Source organism: Dicentrarchus labrax, unplaced genomic scaffold, assembly GCF_905237075.1.
Source record: "Dicentrarchus labrax unplaced genomic scaffold, dlabrax2021, whole genome shotgun sequence".
Classification (NCBI taxonomy): domain Eukaryota; kingdom Metazoa; phylum Chordata; class Actinopteri; family Moronidae; genus Dicentrarchus; species Dicentrarchus labrax.
The window spans coordinates 5,842,059-5,854,182 of NW_026136707.1; the positions used below are offsets into that span (position 1 = coordinate 5,842,059).

The 12,124-nt window shown below is 42.0% G+C and overlaps 1 protein-coding gene across 15 annotated transcripts in view; it reads left to right on the top strand.

Annotated features, from left to right (window-relative positions):
• The window catches only part of LOC127366691 (uncharacterized), a 69,687-nt gene that overhangs the window by 24,257 nt on the left and 33,306 nt on the right, over positions 1–12,124 (top strand). For 12 of the 15 annotated variants that reach the window (XM_051405873.1, XM_051405872.1, XM_051405866.1 and 9 more), the window contains 2 exons: positions 4,902–5,225; positions 9,929–10,255. In XM_051405873.1, coding sequence (XP_051261833.1) covers positions 4,902–5,225; positions 9,929–10,255 — 651 coding nt within the window. The remainder of the gene's footprint in view (positions 1–4,901; positions 5,226–9,928; positions 10,256–12,124) is intronic. The other 3 variants (XM_051405870.1, XM_051405875.1, XM_051405869.1) reach the window with 3 other exon arrangements.

The window sequence follows — 12,124 nt, forward strand, 5'->3', positions numbered from 1 at the left end:
CCTGCCATGGTCCTGCTTGACGGCCATTGCCAATAGTGTTGTTGCTGTGCACCTGTATGTCTGTCTGTCTCTCGCTCTCTCTCTCTCTCTCTCTCTCTCTCTCTCTCTCTCTCTCACCCCAACTGGTCGAGACAGACGACCACCCACCTAGAGCCGGAGGATCTGTCCTAGGTTTCTGCCTTTTAACAGGCAGTTTTTCCTTGCCCTTGTCGCCAAGTGCTTGCTCATGGTGGTACTGTTGGGTCTCTGTAATTAATGTTAAAGAGTTCGGTCTAGACCTGCTCTATTTGAAAAGTGTCCTGAGATAACTTCTGTTATGAATTGGCGCTATACAAATAAAATTGAATTGAATTGAAATTGAATTGCAGCAGGATGTGAATCTGCATGCTGTTAAAAGCAGAAGTGAAATCGATAAACAGGGCCCTAGCAAGGTGGTAGGGGACTTGAAGGTGCTTTGACAGGGTGTGGAACATACTGACAGTTGCGTCATCAGTTCCCCTCTGACATTTATAAGCAAACTGGAGATGATCTAAGCTGTTAGAAACCGACGATGTAATTTGTCTGCTTATAACTCTCTCAAATCATTTTCCCAAGATAGAAGTAAGAGCAATGGGCCTGAAATCTTTTAATTCGGTAGCTCCAGGCTTTTTGGGGAGAGGCATGAATTTGGGTATTGTTAGAGAATTGAGCAAATACTGAAATAACTCCAACACAATACCTTTTAAGTTCATGAACATTTTCTTTTAAAACTCTACCTCTCAGGCCATCCGGCCCCGGGCCGAGTTGGGCTTGATATTAGACAGGCTGGCTACAATCTCATAGTGTAATAGGGGCATATCCCAAAATGGACCTGCACACACTATCACGTTCAGCACTAAAATCATTCTTGTCAAAACGACTGAAAAAGACATTTAGATCATATGCAAAAGATGGAGAGGGATTTATTACACTTTTATGTATTTCTCCGAGCAGATTGACCACATCCAGCTGAAATTTGGTCAGAAGACCCTTAGACTGTTGACAATGACATCTTATGAATCTTATGACTATTTATTGAACCATGTTGCCGACATGGCGAATATCACCTTGTTGTTTTAACATTTGATCACATTTTGGGGGCTAAACATACTCAAAAACTCATGAAACTTGGCACACACGTCCCACATCTTAGCATTTTAAATTTCATCTGGGTGTTGCCTGTGGGTGTGTCAAAATGGCTCGAAAGCGCCTCCTACAAACGTTTAAAAAGCAGCCCTGGTGTCCTGTTTCACGAACATCATTTTGGGACATACAAAAAAGCCTCTTTGAGCCATATCCTAAACCCAACAGGAACTCAGCCATTTTGAATTTAATGTCAAACTGTGAGGCCATCCGGCAATTTCAGGGTTTCTATTTTAACAAACTACTCAGAGCGAATTGATCAGAACAACTTCAAAATTGGTGAGTACAGTCCAGAGAAGTTCAGGATGCCACAGAATTGAAATCTTAACAACACAATTTGGACTGCGGTTCCATCAATACACCTGGAGAATGTCCGCTCTCTGGCCAACAAGATGGATCAACTGCTGCTCCTCAACAGAACAAATACAGACTTTTACAGATCTTCTGAGATATCTCTATCAACTACTGAATGCACTGACATCAAGTTTGGTACATTTGGTACATTTTCACTGGATTGGGACAAAATGTGGTTTAGATGTTCCATCTCCAGGTTAAAATGAGTCTTATACTTTGGTTTCATCTTGAGATGAAATTGTTGAAAAACGATTCTTTAAACAACCACATACCTGGTGTTTTGTTTGTGGCACGCATGGCTTAAAGATCTGCCAAGCCTGCAGCACAGAGCTGTAAAAAGGTGTCAGTCCAGTTAGATCCAGGTCCTCGGGCCGCAGGAGGAAGAGCTGTTTATCGCAGCCCAAGCGCCCAGCTCTGCTCAGGCGAGCTGTATCAAACCAGCTTGGGCCACAGTCATATAGTAGTCTTTTTGCAGTCTGTATTACTAAATATACTAAAGGAGGCAATTTTAGACTGGATGTTGATCAGTCCCTGACCTCCTTCAGCCACAGGCAGGTAGAGGGCTGCAGCCCAGATCCAGTGCTGGCCAGACCAGAAAAAGTCAAGGATGGCTCTCTGAATGTCCTCCATCAGGCCTCTTGGTGGTGTCAGAGCAATGAGTCAGTGCCACAGAGTCGAGGAGACCAGGTTATTAGCCAACTAAGTGCACACTTTCTCCTGAACTCCCTCCCAGTTCTTTACCTGAAAGCCCTCGGTGCCCAAAAAACACTCCTAGCACTTTCAGACCCTTCTTCCCCCGCTCAAGTCCTCCAGGCAGACTGGGCACTACCTGGTCCCTCCACTGCCCCATCAACAAAGCCTCACTCTTTGCCCAGTTCATCCGTGCAGCTGAGGCCTTTTCATACAGCGACAGGGTGTCCTTCAAACATTTAACGTCCTCCTGATTGGTGACAAAAATATTTACATCATCTGCATAATCAGAAACAGTAGGAGGACAATCAAGATTTGAGGACCCAGGCAGTGAGAGACCACTGAGACAATCCCTAAACCTGCACAGCAACGGTTCAATATCTAAGTGCAGAAAACAAATAAGAGTGATCCACCTGATCAAAGGCTTTCTCCTGGTCCAAAGAGACAATACCAAAATTAACATTATCAAATTTACACACATCCATAACATCTTGAATGAGGAAAATGTTGTCCATGATTGTCCTGTCAGGTACACAATAGCTCTGATCTGCATGCGCAATTATTTCCAAGACGTACTTTAGTCTATTTGATAAGACTCTGGAAAGCAGTCTGTGCAGAGGAGGGTAACTGGCCTCCAGTTCTTAAGGCCAGGTCTCCTTTCTTGGGCAGCAGAGAAAGTACTGCCGGCTGACAGGAGACAGGAAGACACCCATTTCTGAAACACTCCAATAAGACACTGTGTAAATTAGGACCAAGAGTTTTCCAAAACTGCTTGAAGGATTCAGTGGAGAGACCATTAATCCCTGGTGATCGCCCTGATGTCATCTAGTTTACAGCAACAGTCAGCTCCTACAGAGTGAGCTCACAGTCTAGAGCAGCCTTCTCTCCCAGGCTGAGCTGAGGAAGTCCTTCCAGTAGCTCCTCGCAGCACTCCATGCTGCAGTGTTCTGCCCTGAAGAGGTCGGTATAGAAATCCACTGCGTGGTTCCTCATCTCGCTTGGACTGGTGGTCACTCTTCCTCCAGGAAGCTTGAGGCAGGTCATCTGCTTCCTCTGTGCCACAGATCTCTCCAGATTAAAAAAGAAAGAGGTCGGGGCATCCATGTCCCTTAGCTGGAAGAAACTAGACCTGACAAGAGCTCCATTCACTCTCTCCTGCAGGAAGGAGCTCAACTCCAGCCTCTTCTCCTGAAGCCGATGAGCCATATTGGGATCTGAGTTTCTATGTATCCCCTTTTTCAACGTCCCTGATGTGATTTTTGAGTTCCTGAACTACTGGCTTGATGTTAGCAGTAGAATGAGAGGTGTACTACTGACAAAAAACACAAATCTGTGCCTTACCAACTTCCCACCACAACTTCAAATAACTGAAATACGATTTTTTTGGTTTTCCACTGCTGCCAAAAACACTCAGAGCGCTGGCAGAAAGTACTATCTTGGAGAAGTTTGTTGTTAAAGAACCAGTAGGATTTAACCCTTTCAGCTGGTGAAATGATCAACTCTGTGATGATGAAATGGTGGTCAGAAAAGTCAACTACTACTACTCACTACTGAAGTAGTGATTTCTTTTATATGATTCATCAATTTCCCCGCATCAAATCAAACCTGCACCGACAAGGACATACGGTTATATATATTTATTAACTAAACTAATGCAGAGTAAATAGTATGAAATGATAATGCAAACAAATGACAACAAGTAACGGAATATGTGGACAATATATAAATTATTACTATTAGGTGATTCAGGAGCGATGGTGGCTTTTGCGATGCGGCAGTAAGTTTAAAATATTACGAGAGTAAATTTTAGAACTACGAGGTCCTAATCGAAAATTCTCTTAAACTTAAAAGATGGAAATCAAAGCTTACAGACAGACACCAACTCTTTTTCATGTGTGTAAATCCGGCCGTTTACTGGAGAGTCAGCCTACTTTGTTTGTAGATGGAACTTGGAAGGATTCCTGCCTCGTTTCCAACATCACAAAAGCATCCATAATGATGGAGATATTAAGAACAAGACTAAAAACAATCAATGAAATAAATAAAAGTAAAATCTGTACATTCACCATCATTAAAGAACGAGTTGTTTCCTGACTTTAATCATCAGTTCTTTCAGTCTGAATACTTCTTGGTCTGTCAGGTCTGACTCGGCTCTGTGTTTTACAATATACCTGGCTGAATTATAGAAACCCTGCTGTTGCGGAGAGAAGGACCTTATGTTGTTTTAGGTGGATTCACCAGAACACCTCATCCACACAGACACTCCGACTAGAGAGTGAGCGCGGACACAGTAGAACAGTTAACGTGGCTTTAATGATGAAGCACAACTCCAATTACATACAGCTCGGTGTTTCTGGTTTACTGCTTACAGTTTTACAGAAGCAAAAAGACTAACAGTTGAAATAAGATGTTTTTGTGTTGAAAGTTCAGATCTTAAAGTGTCAAAGCATACTGGAGCTCCTGTAGCTAATGTGTCCCTGTAGCTAAAAATAACTCCAAATAAGATCAAACTGCTCATTAAGACAAGTGACATTTACTTAAATTCAGTCAAACAGCTTCCATAGTGAGCACTAGATCATCAGTTCACACTCAAAACAAGTCCCACTAGATTTTAAATCTAAATATCAGATTAACTGACTGACTTAGAAATAGATTTTCTGCAGTGCAGCTGATGTTGTGGTTTGTTGTCCTCTCAGTCTACCAGGTGGAGGTGGATTCAGGGGTGAAGTCTGTCCTGCTGCCCTGCAAAACCACAGTTCACCTGCCTGAGGACGTCAGAGTGGAGTGGACAGACAGTTACAACTGGAAGGTCCATGTGTATCAGAACGGCTCTGATCAGCCTGAAGAACAGAACCAGTATTACAGAGACCGAACAGAGATGAAGAGAAACCTGCTGGAACCTGGAGACCTCAGTCTGACCCTGAAATACCCCACATACAGAGACATTGACATCTACACCTGCACCGTCTACAGGGAGACAGAGATCCTGATGAAGAAACGAGTGCTGCTCGAGGTCAAAGGTCAGTGCTGTAGATACAGGTCAAAGGTCAGTGCTTTGAATATTGTATCATCATGGATTGTTATTAAGCTAATAGCTATATTGTTATTAAGCTAGTAGCCACATCAATAATTTGTACTGCGGTTCCATCAATACACCTGGAGAATGTCCGCTCTCTGGCCAACAAGATGGATCAACTGCTGCTCCTCAACAGAACAAATATAGACTTTTACAGATCTGCTGGGATATCTCTATCAACTACTGAATGCACTGACATCAAGTTTGGTACATTTAACGTTTTCACTGGATTGGGATAAAATGTGGTTCAGATGTTCATGTTCCATCTCCAGGTTAAAATGAGTCTAATACTTTAGTTTCTGACTAAATGCTAAAAAAAACTGATGAGCAGAGTTATTATAGTTTGTATTTTTCAGTAGGTTTGTTATTTATAGTCTGTTATAATCAATGTAATGAGACGGGTGGAAAAATAATGAAGGAACGTGAACCAAATGAAATATTTAGTTTGAAGATAAAGTGTAAAATATAATATCACAGAAGCCAAAAGACTAAAAGTTGAAATAAGATGTTTTTGTGTTGAAAGTTCAGATCTTAAAGTGTCAAAGCATACTGGAGCTCCTGTAGCTAATGTGTCCCTGTAGCTAAAAATAACTCCAAATAAGATCAAACTGCTCATTAAGACAAGTGACATTTACTTAAAGGGGAACTTCGGCAGATTTTTACCCTAGTCTTGATCACTAGAGGACACCGAGTACTGTCGATAGGAAAAAGGACGATCAGAATTGGTTCTAGCAAACTGGAGATGCTGCAGCTAATGGCCAGAGCTCCCAGTTAGTTATAATACACTTCTTGGGGGCATATCCTAAAGAGTGCTTTTTGCTCCTCTTAACAGACACAAAATGCAATTAAAATGTCTGTGCAACATGATCAGGGCCCCTATGTGACAACAACATGCCTTTTCAACTCATACGTTGTGCAGAAACCGTACAAACAGTACTGTCACCTACATGTTTTTACACCGCTCGCTTCACTGAAAGCCCAGAATAATCGATCACAGAGATAATGCCTTCACAACGAAATAAAGTTTATTTCCCATTCAAAAATGTCCATGTCTTCACACACTACTCTCCGTTTTGCACACTTCCTGCAACAATTTCTTCTCCTGCGTTTCCCTGCAACAAGTGAAATCCCACAGGACTTCAGCGCGGACGGTGTGGAAGCCATCCACGGAGACGATCTGGTCCGTAATGTCCCTGTGCAGCCATGTCTCAGTGAAACACATCAGACTGCACTCACGGTACTCCGGGTGGCTCCGTGTCAGCGCCCGTTAGCTCGTCCATTTTGTTGCTAAGGGACCCTCTCCATAATCCCGTCCCGTCTCGACCCGCCTCTCATTCCCCAACGTTGCTTCCCTCCTCTGCATCCCCGGTGTGTTTTCCTCGAGAGTTCAGGTGGTATATCAGCTGGTCTGGCCACTACGCCAGCCGGCATTAGCGCGATCAGCTGTTCTCCGGAGTAAACAAAGGCGGTGTGGTCCGGTGGAAGCGCTATAATAAAAACAACACGTAGAAAAGCTATGTGCGCACGCGCGAAAGTTTTTAACTTTCTTAACTTTTATTCTCTTTTGTTCGTTCTTGTTTCTTCACTGTAACTATGTGAAGTCCTGTCCCTCTAACGAGGTTGTTCTCAGAGAGTTTTCCTGCTTGTCTACGTGTTGTTTTTATTATGCCGCTTCCACCGGAACACGCCACCTTTGTTTACTAGGTACAAGTGCCTACACTTTCATCCTGTACCTTTCCATGACCATGAGATACTGCAGTTGTGGCTAGTTGTTCTTCAGCTGGATGTGCAAACTCCCATACAAGTACTATGCGAAAATGATCACCGCATTTGCAGCAAACATTTTGAGGAGGATGACTACAGAGACACAACACAGTGGGGCCGGTGTGTCGGTTTAACTGGTGGTTGAATTAACTGGTGATACTGAGGCAGATGTGTGTAGGCGTGGCTTTTTAGGACCCCCTTATTGCCGAACCAGGAAATAAAGATTCTGACTACTTCTATAACATTCATTTGTTGGTGACTTTTAAAACTCTGCAATAGAAACTCTTTGCTGGAACAATAATGTTGGTGTCTGCTCCTCTCTACGGAACTATTATTCACTGTCATGGTGACATTAACAGCTGCTGATCGCTACCGTTGTTTCAGTTCTGAGTCCTTCCCAGTATAACGTTACATCGAAGAAAGACTTCTTTGGATATCGTATATTGTAATCATACAATGGCTTTACAATACATCTTAGAAACACCAACTATTTTAAATAATTTAAACACACCAAAATGTAATTGTTTGTAAAGGCAACCACATCCTCACACTATTGTAAAACCACATTAACGGAGTAGCTCGAGTTTGAATTAACCTGTGATATTATCCTGAGTGAGACTGGTTGAGATGAGCTCAATGCTCGTAGTTTCTCTTGTGAAAAAAAAAAAAACCCTCACAAAAAACGTCTCTATAATGAATATGTATTCCTAATGGAACCAGCAGGTTCTAAAATCTAGTATAAAGTGAGGACTATAGGGAATGGCAATGTATGTGACATAACAATGATAACGTCAATAAAACATCCAAAATCCTCATGTTACCGGTCTAGTGTCATAGTTGTTTTTAATGTGTGCAATTATATCCAGCCTATAAATTTATCAGTCCGAGTTTACGCTCCAAGCAGTGTGGAGAACTTTGTCAGCTGTGGCAGAGTGCACATTCATGCTACACTATCTGTATTTACCGTCCATCGAGTTTAATATTAGAATCTAGACGTTTCGCTCACTCATCCCAATAGTCTACAAAATTCAGTTTAGTCTACATGTGCTGCACGTCACAACTCTGGATTTGAAAATAAAGTCATAATTATAAAATTGGTAAATACTGCACAATAAGACCTAAATGCATGTAAAACTGATTAAACGGAGTTATCGTTTGAGCAATAGCTTCACACACATTTTAGAATTACTGGAGTTATTGTCAATAATTTAAACCCACCAAAATCAAATCCTTAGGCTACTTAAGCAACATACCAGCTCTGGTGTAGAAAACAAATGTACCCACATGTGATCATGGTGGACAAACTCAAGTTCAATATACAATGCAAATCTTACATAGCAGCTAAATTGACCAATTTGTGACTGAAGGAAAGAAATGATTTGTAAGTAAGAGTTTGCTGACATGTACAGAATATCATTGTGATTAGTGAAATAAAAGTCTGTAGACTTTAAAAGGAAATAAGATCAATGAAAACAGCTGTTGTATCACAAGTTAATCTGGTCATAATGCTTTGTCACAACTCTACTTCAAGATGGTATTAAACATATACTGACTGTTTCAATGTATAATACCACAATTCTATCACATTTTATAATCTCAGTCCCATTTATTCAAAATCCCATGTGAATCGGATTTGTATACCGTAGCCCCTCTACTGATTAAAGTTTAATATTATCCAATTTCTCTTCCTATTGCAAAATGAGATTTGACAGTTGTCTAATTTGGATTGAAGAGTGTGCTGTTATGTAAATAATATCATTGTGATTGGTGAGATAAAAGTGTAGACGCGACATGATCGATGGTAAAATGTTGTAGGCTATCACCAGTTGATCTGGGCTATCACGCTTCGCCACAGCTGACTCCACACTGTGTTAAACATATACTGCAGACTGTATGTTTCCTACACACTGTGTGACAGTATAAACTCTTCTCAAATAGACCTGACATCAGATTAATAAGAATTCGTAAAACGACAGAAAGAACATTTTTTTAATTATTTATAGACATTGGCAGTGTTTGGAACAGGCATCGACTCAGTCACCTACTGTGTCATTCTCTTCAAGCGTCCGGAGATCGCCGCCGCAAATAAAATTGATTCAAACTCCAGGTAACTCCGTTAATCTTATTAGACATCAGAACTGGAGTGTTTACAGTGTTAAGGATTTCATTCTGGTTGGTTAAAATTATGAAAAGAAGTCAATTCAGTCAGTATTTCTAGTGTACAGATCTGCATCAATGCTCGGGAATATCACCAGTTAATTCAACCACCAGTTAAACCGACACACCGGCTGAAGAGAAACGCCATTCTGAGGATGAAGACTGCTGTAACCACTGTGGAGGTAGTGTTATATTCATAACTTCATTTAGCTTCGTTTTGGCAGACACGGCAAACACATTTTTGAGGGGGAAATAAACTTTTTTTCGTCGCGAAGGTATTATCTCCGTTATCGCAAAGTACTTGTATGGGAGTTTGCACATCCAGCTGAAGAACAACTAGCCACAACTGCAGTATCTCATGGTCATGGAAAGGTAGAGGATGAAAGTGTAGGCACTTGTACCTTCTCATTCTGTTGCCACCATTTGGAAAGGCACAAACGCTAACCATTTCTTCTCCACAGTAGATCAACAACACGTTATTCTCCAAGCTTCTTCACTTGTAAACACCACCGATCTCCACTCATTTCTTCTTCTGCGTTTACCTGCAACAAGAAATCCCACGGGAGAGGGACATTATGGACCAGATCGTCCATAGTGAGCACTAGATCATCAGTTCACACTCAAACAAGTCCCACTAGATTTTAAATCTAAATATCAGATTATCTGACTGACTTAGAAATAGATTTTCTGCAGTGCAGCTGATGTTGTGGTTTGTTGTCCTCTCAGTCTACCAGGTGGAGGTGGATTCAGGGGTGGAGTCTGTCCTGCTGCCCTGCAAAACCACAGTTCACCTGCCTGAGGACGTCACAGTGGAGTGGAGGGACAGATACAACAGGAAGGTCCATGTGTATCAGAACGGCTCTGATCAGCCTGAAGAACAGATCCAGTATTACAGAGACCGAACAGAGATGAAGAGAAACCTGCTGGAACCTGGAGACCTCAGTCTGACCCTGAAATACCCCACAGACAGAGACAGAGACATCTACACCTGCACCGTCTACAGCAGGGAGAGAAAGATCCTGATGAAGAAACAAGTGCAGCTTGAGGTCAAAGGTCAGTGCTGTAGATACAGGTCAAAGGTCAGTGCTTTGAATATTGTATCATTATTAGCTGTCTGGTTCATAGCATAACGTTAGCTTTTTCAGCCATATTAAATACAAACTGTGGTAAAGTCTCTGTCTTTGTCCTGCTGGATCTCAGGCTGCGTTTGACACAGTTGAACACAAGATATTACTGGACAGATGGAAACTGTAGGACTCTCTGGCACAGCCATTAACTGAACTCCTATCAGCAGGAGTTCCCCAAGGGTCCATTCTTGGTCCACTTCATTCACCATCTATATGCTCCCACTAGTTCTTATTGAGGAAAACAACCATATCCCATAATTATACAGACAACACACAGATTTACAATAGAAGCAGATGATGATGGATCCATACAGTCAGTGGAGCTCCAGTATGGAGGAAGGAAATAACATTAAAGTTAAAGGAATCAATAGACAATAATTGATTGATTCAGTCTGATTAAATACAATAAACTATTAGTTTGGAATTCTGATCAATAATTAAATGAATAACTACCATCAATAACTAATGAGTTGAAGGATTTGGAGCTGAGGACAGAAGAGGTTGTCCTCATTCACTCTGCAACATCAAACAGGAGAGCACGTATATACACAGAATAATAAAGTTCATTAAAGAAATAATAAAACACAATATGAAAGCTGAGTGTGTGTGTGTGTGTGTGTGTGTGTGTGTGTGTGTGTGTGTGTGTGTGTGTGTGTGTGTGTGTGTGATCTTAAAGCTAACTGTCGACCTGCCGTTTGTTTGCTGGTCAAAGCGTCATCAGGGGTATCAGGTTACGGTCACAGGAAGTGACCTGATGAGAGGTCACAGGAAGTGACCATCAGGATAAAAGTTGAGGTTAAATCCTCCAGAATGGTCCCAGTGGTCCCAACAGTAGAAATGATGTGAGTGAATGTGTTGCTACAGAAACAATGAGACATTTGTTTGATCAGTGATGTTGAACCTGTGTTTGAAATGCTGTGTGGAACTAAGATTCATTCACTGTTACATTTGAGCAACAGACAGCAGTTCAACACTGAGATGAGACATTACTGTGAAGCAGCACATGGACAGAAAATCACAACATGTCCAACAGCTTGAAAACCTGCTTTTAGTTCCTATATTTCTGTCCCCTGTTACCTGCTGCTCTCATCTGGTTCTGTCCTTCAGGGTTCTCTACAACTTTGTAATCAGTCAATAAAGTTATTACAAACTGCTGCTGCTGTCTGTACAGCTGATGTTGGGGTTTGTTGTTCTCTCAGTCTGTCAGGTGGAGGTGGAGGAGGGGGCGGAGTCTGTCCAACTGCCCTTCAAGACCACAGCTATCCTGCCTGAGGATGCTGAAGTGGAGTGGAGCCGCTATGAACCCGAACCCACAACGACACTTCATGTGTATCAGAATGGTTCTGACTGGCCTGAAGAACAGAACCAGGATTACAGAGACCGAACTGAGATGAATAAAGACCTGCTGAAAACTGGAGACCTCAGTCTGACCCTGAAATCCCCCAAAGAGAGAGACACAGGAAGATACCGCTGCGACGTCTACAACAAGAACATCTGGAGATGGAAAACAGTGCAGCTCACAGTCAGAGGTCAGTGCTGTAGATACAGGTCAGAGGTCAGTACTGTAGATACAGGTCAGAGGTCAGTACTGTAGATACAGGTCAGAGGTCAGATGTCTCTGTGTCTGTCTGTGTCTGACTGTCCTCTGTCTCCTCTGCAGGGAGAACCAGGAACAGAAGCAGCTCCATTGATCCAACTCCTCTGATGGCTGATCAATCTGTTTGATTGGTCTGTTGATCAATCTTTGATTATTGATCTTGTTGAAGGGGCTCAAAGGAAGAGAATGTCAACGTTC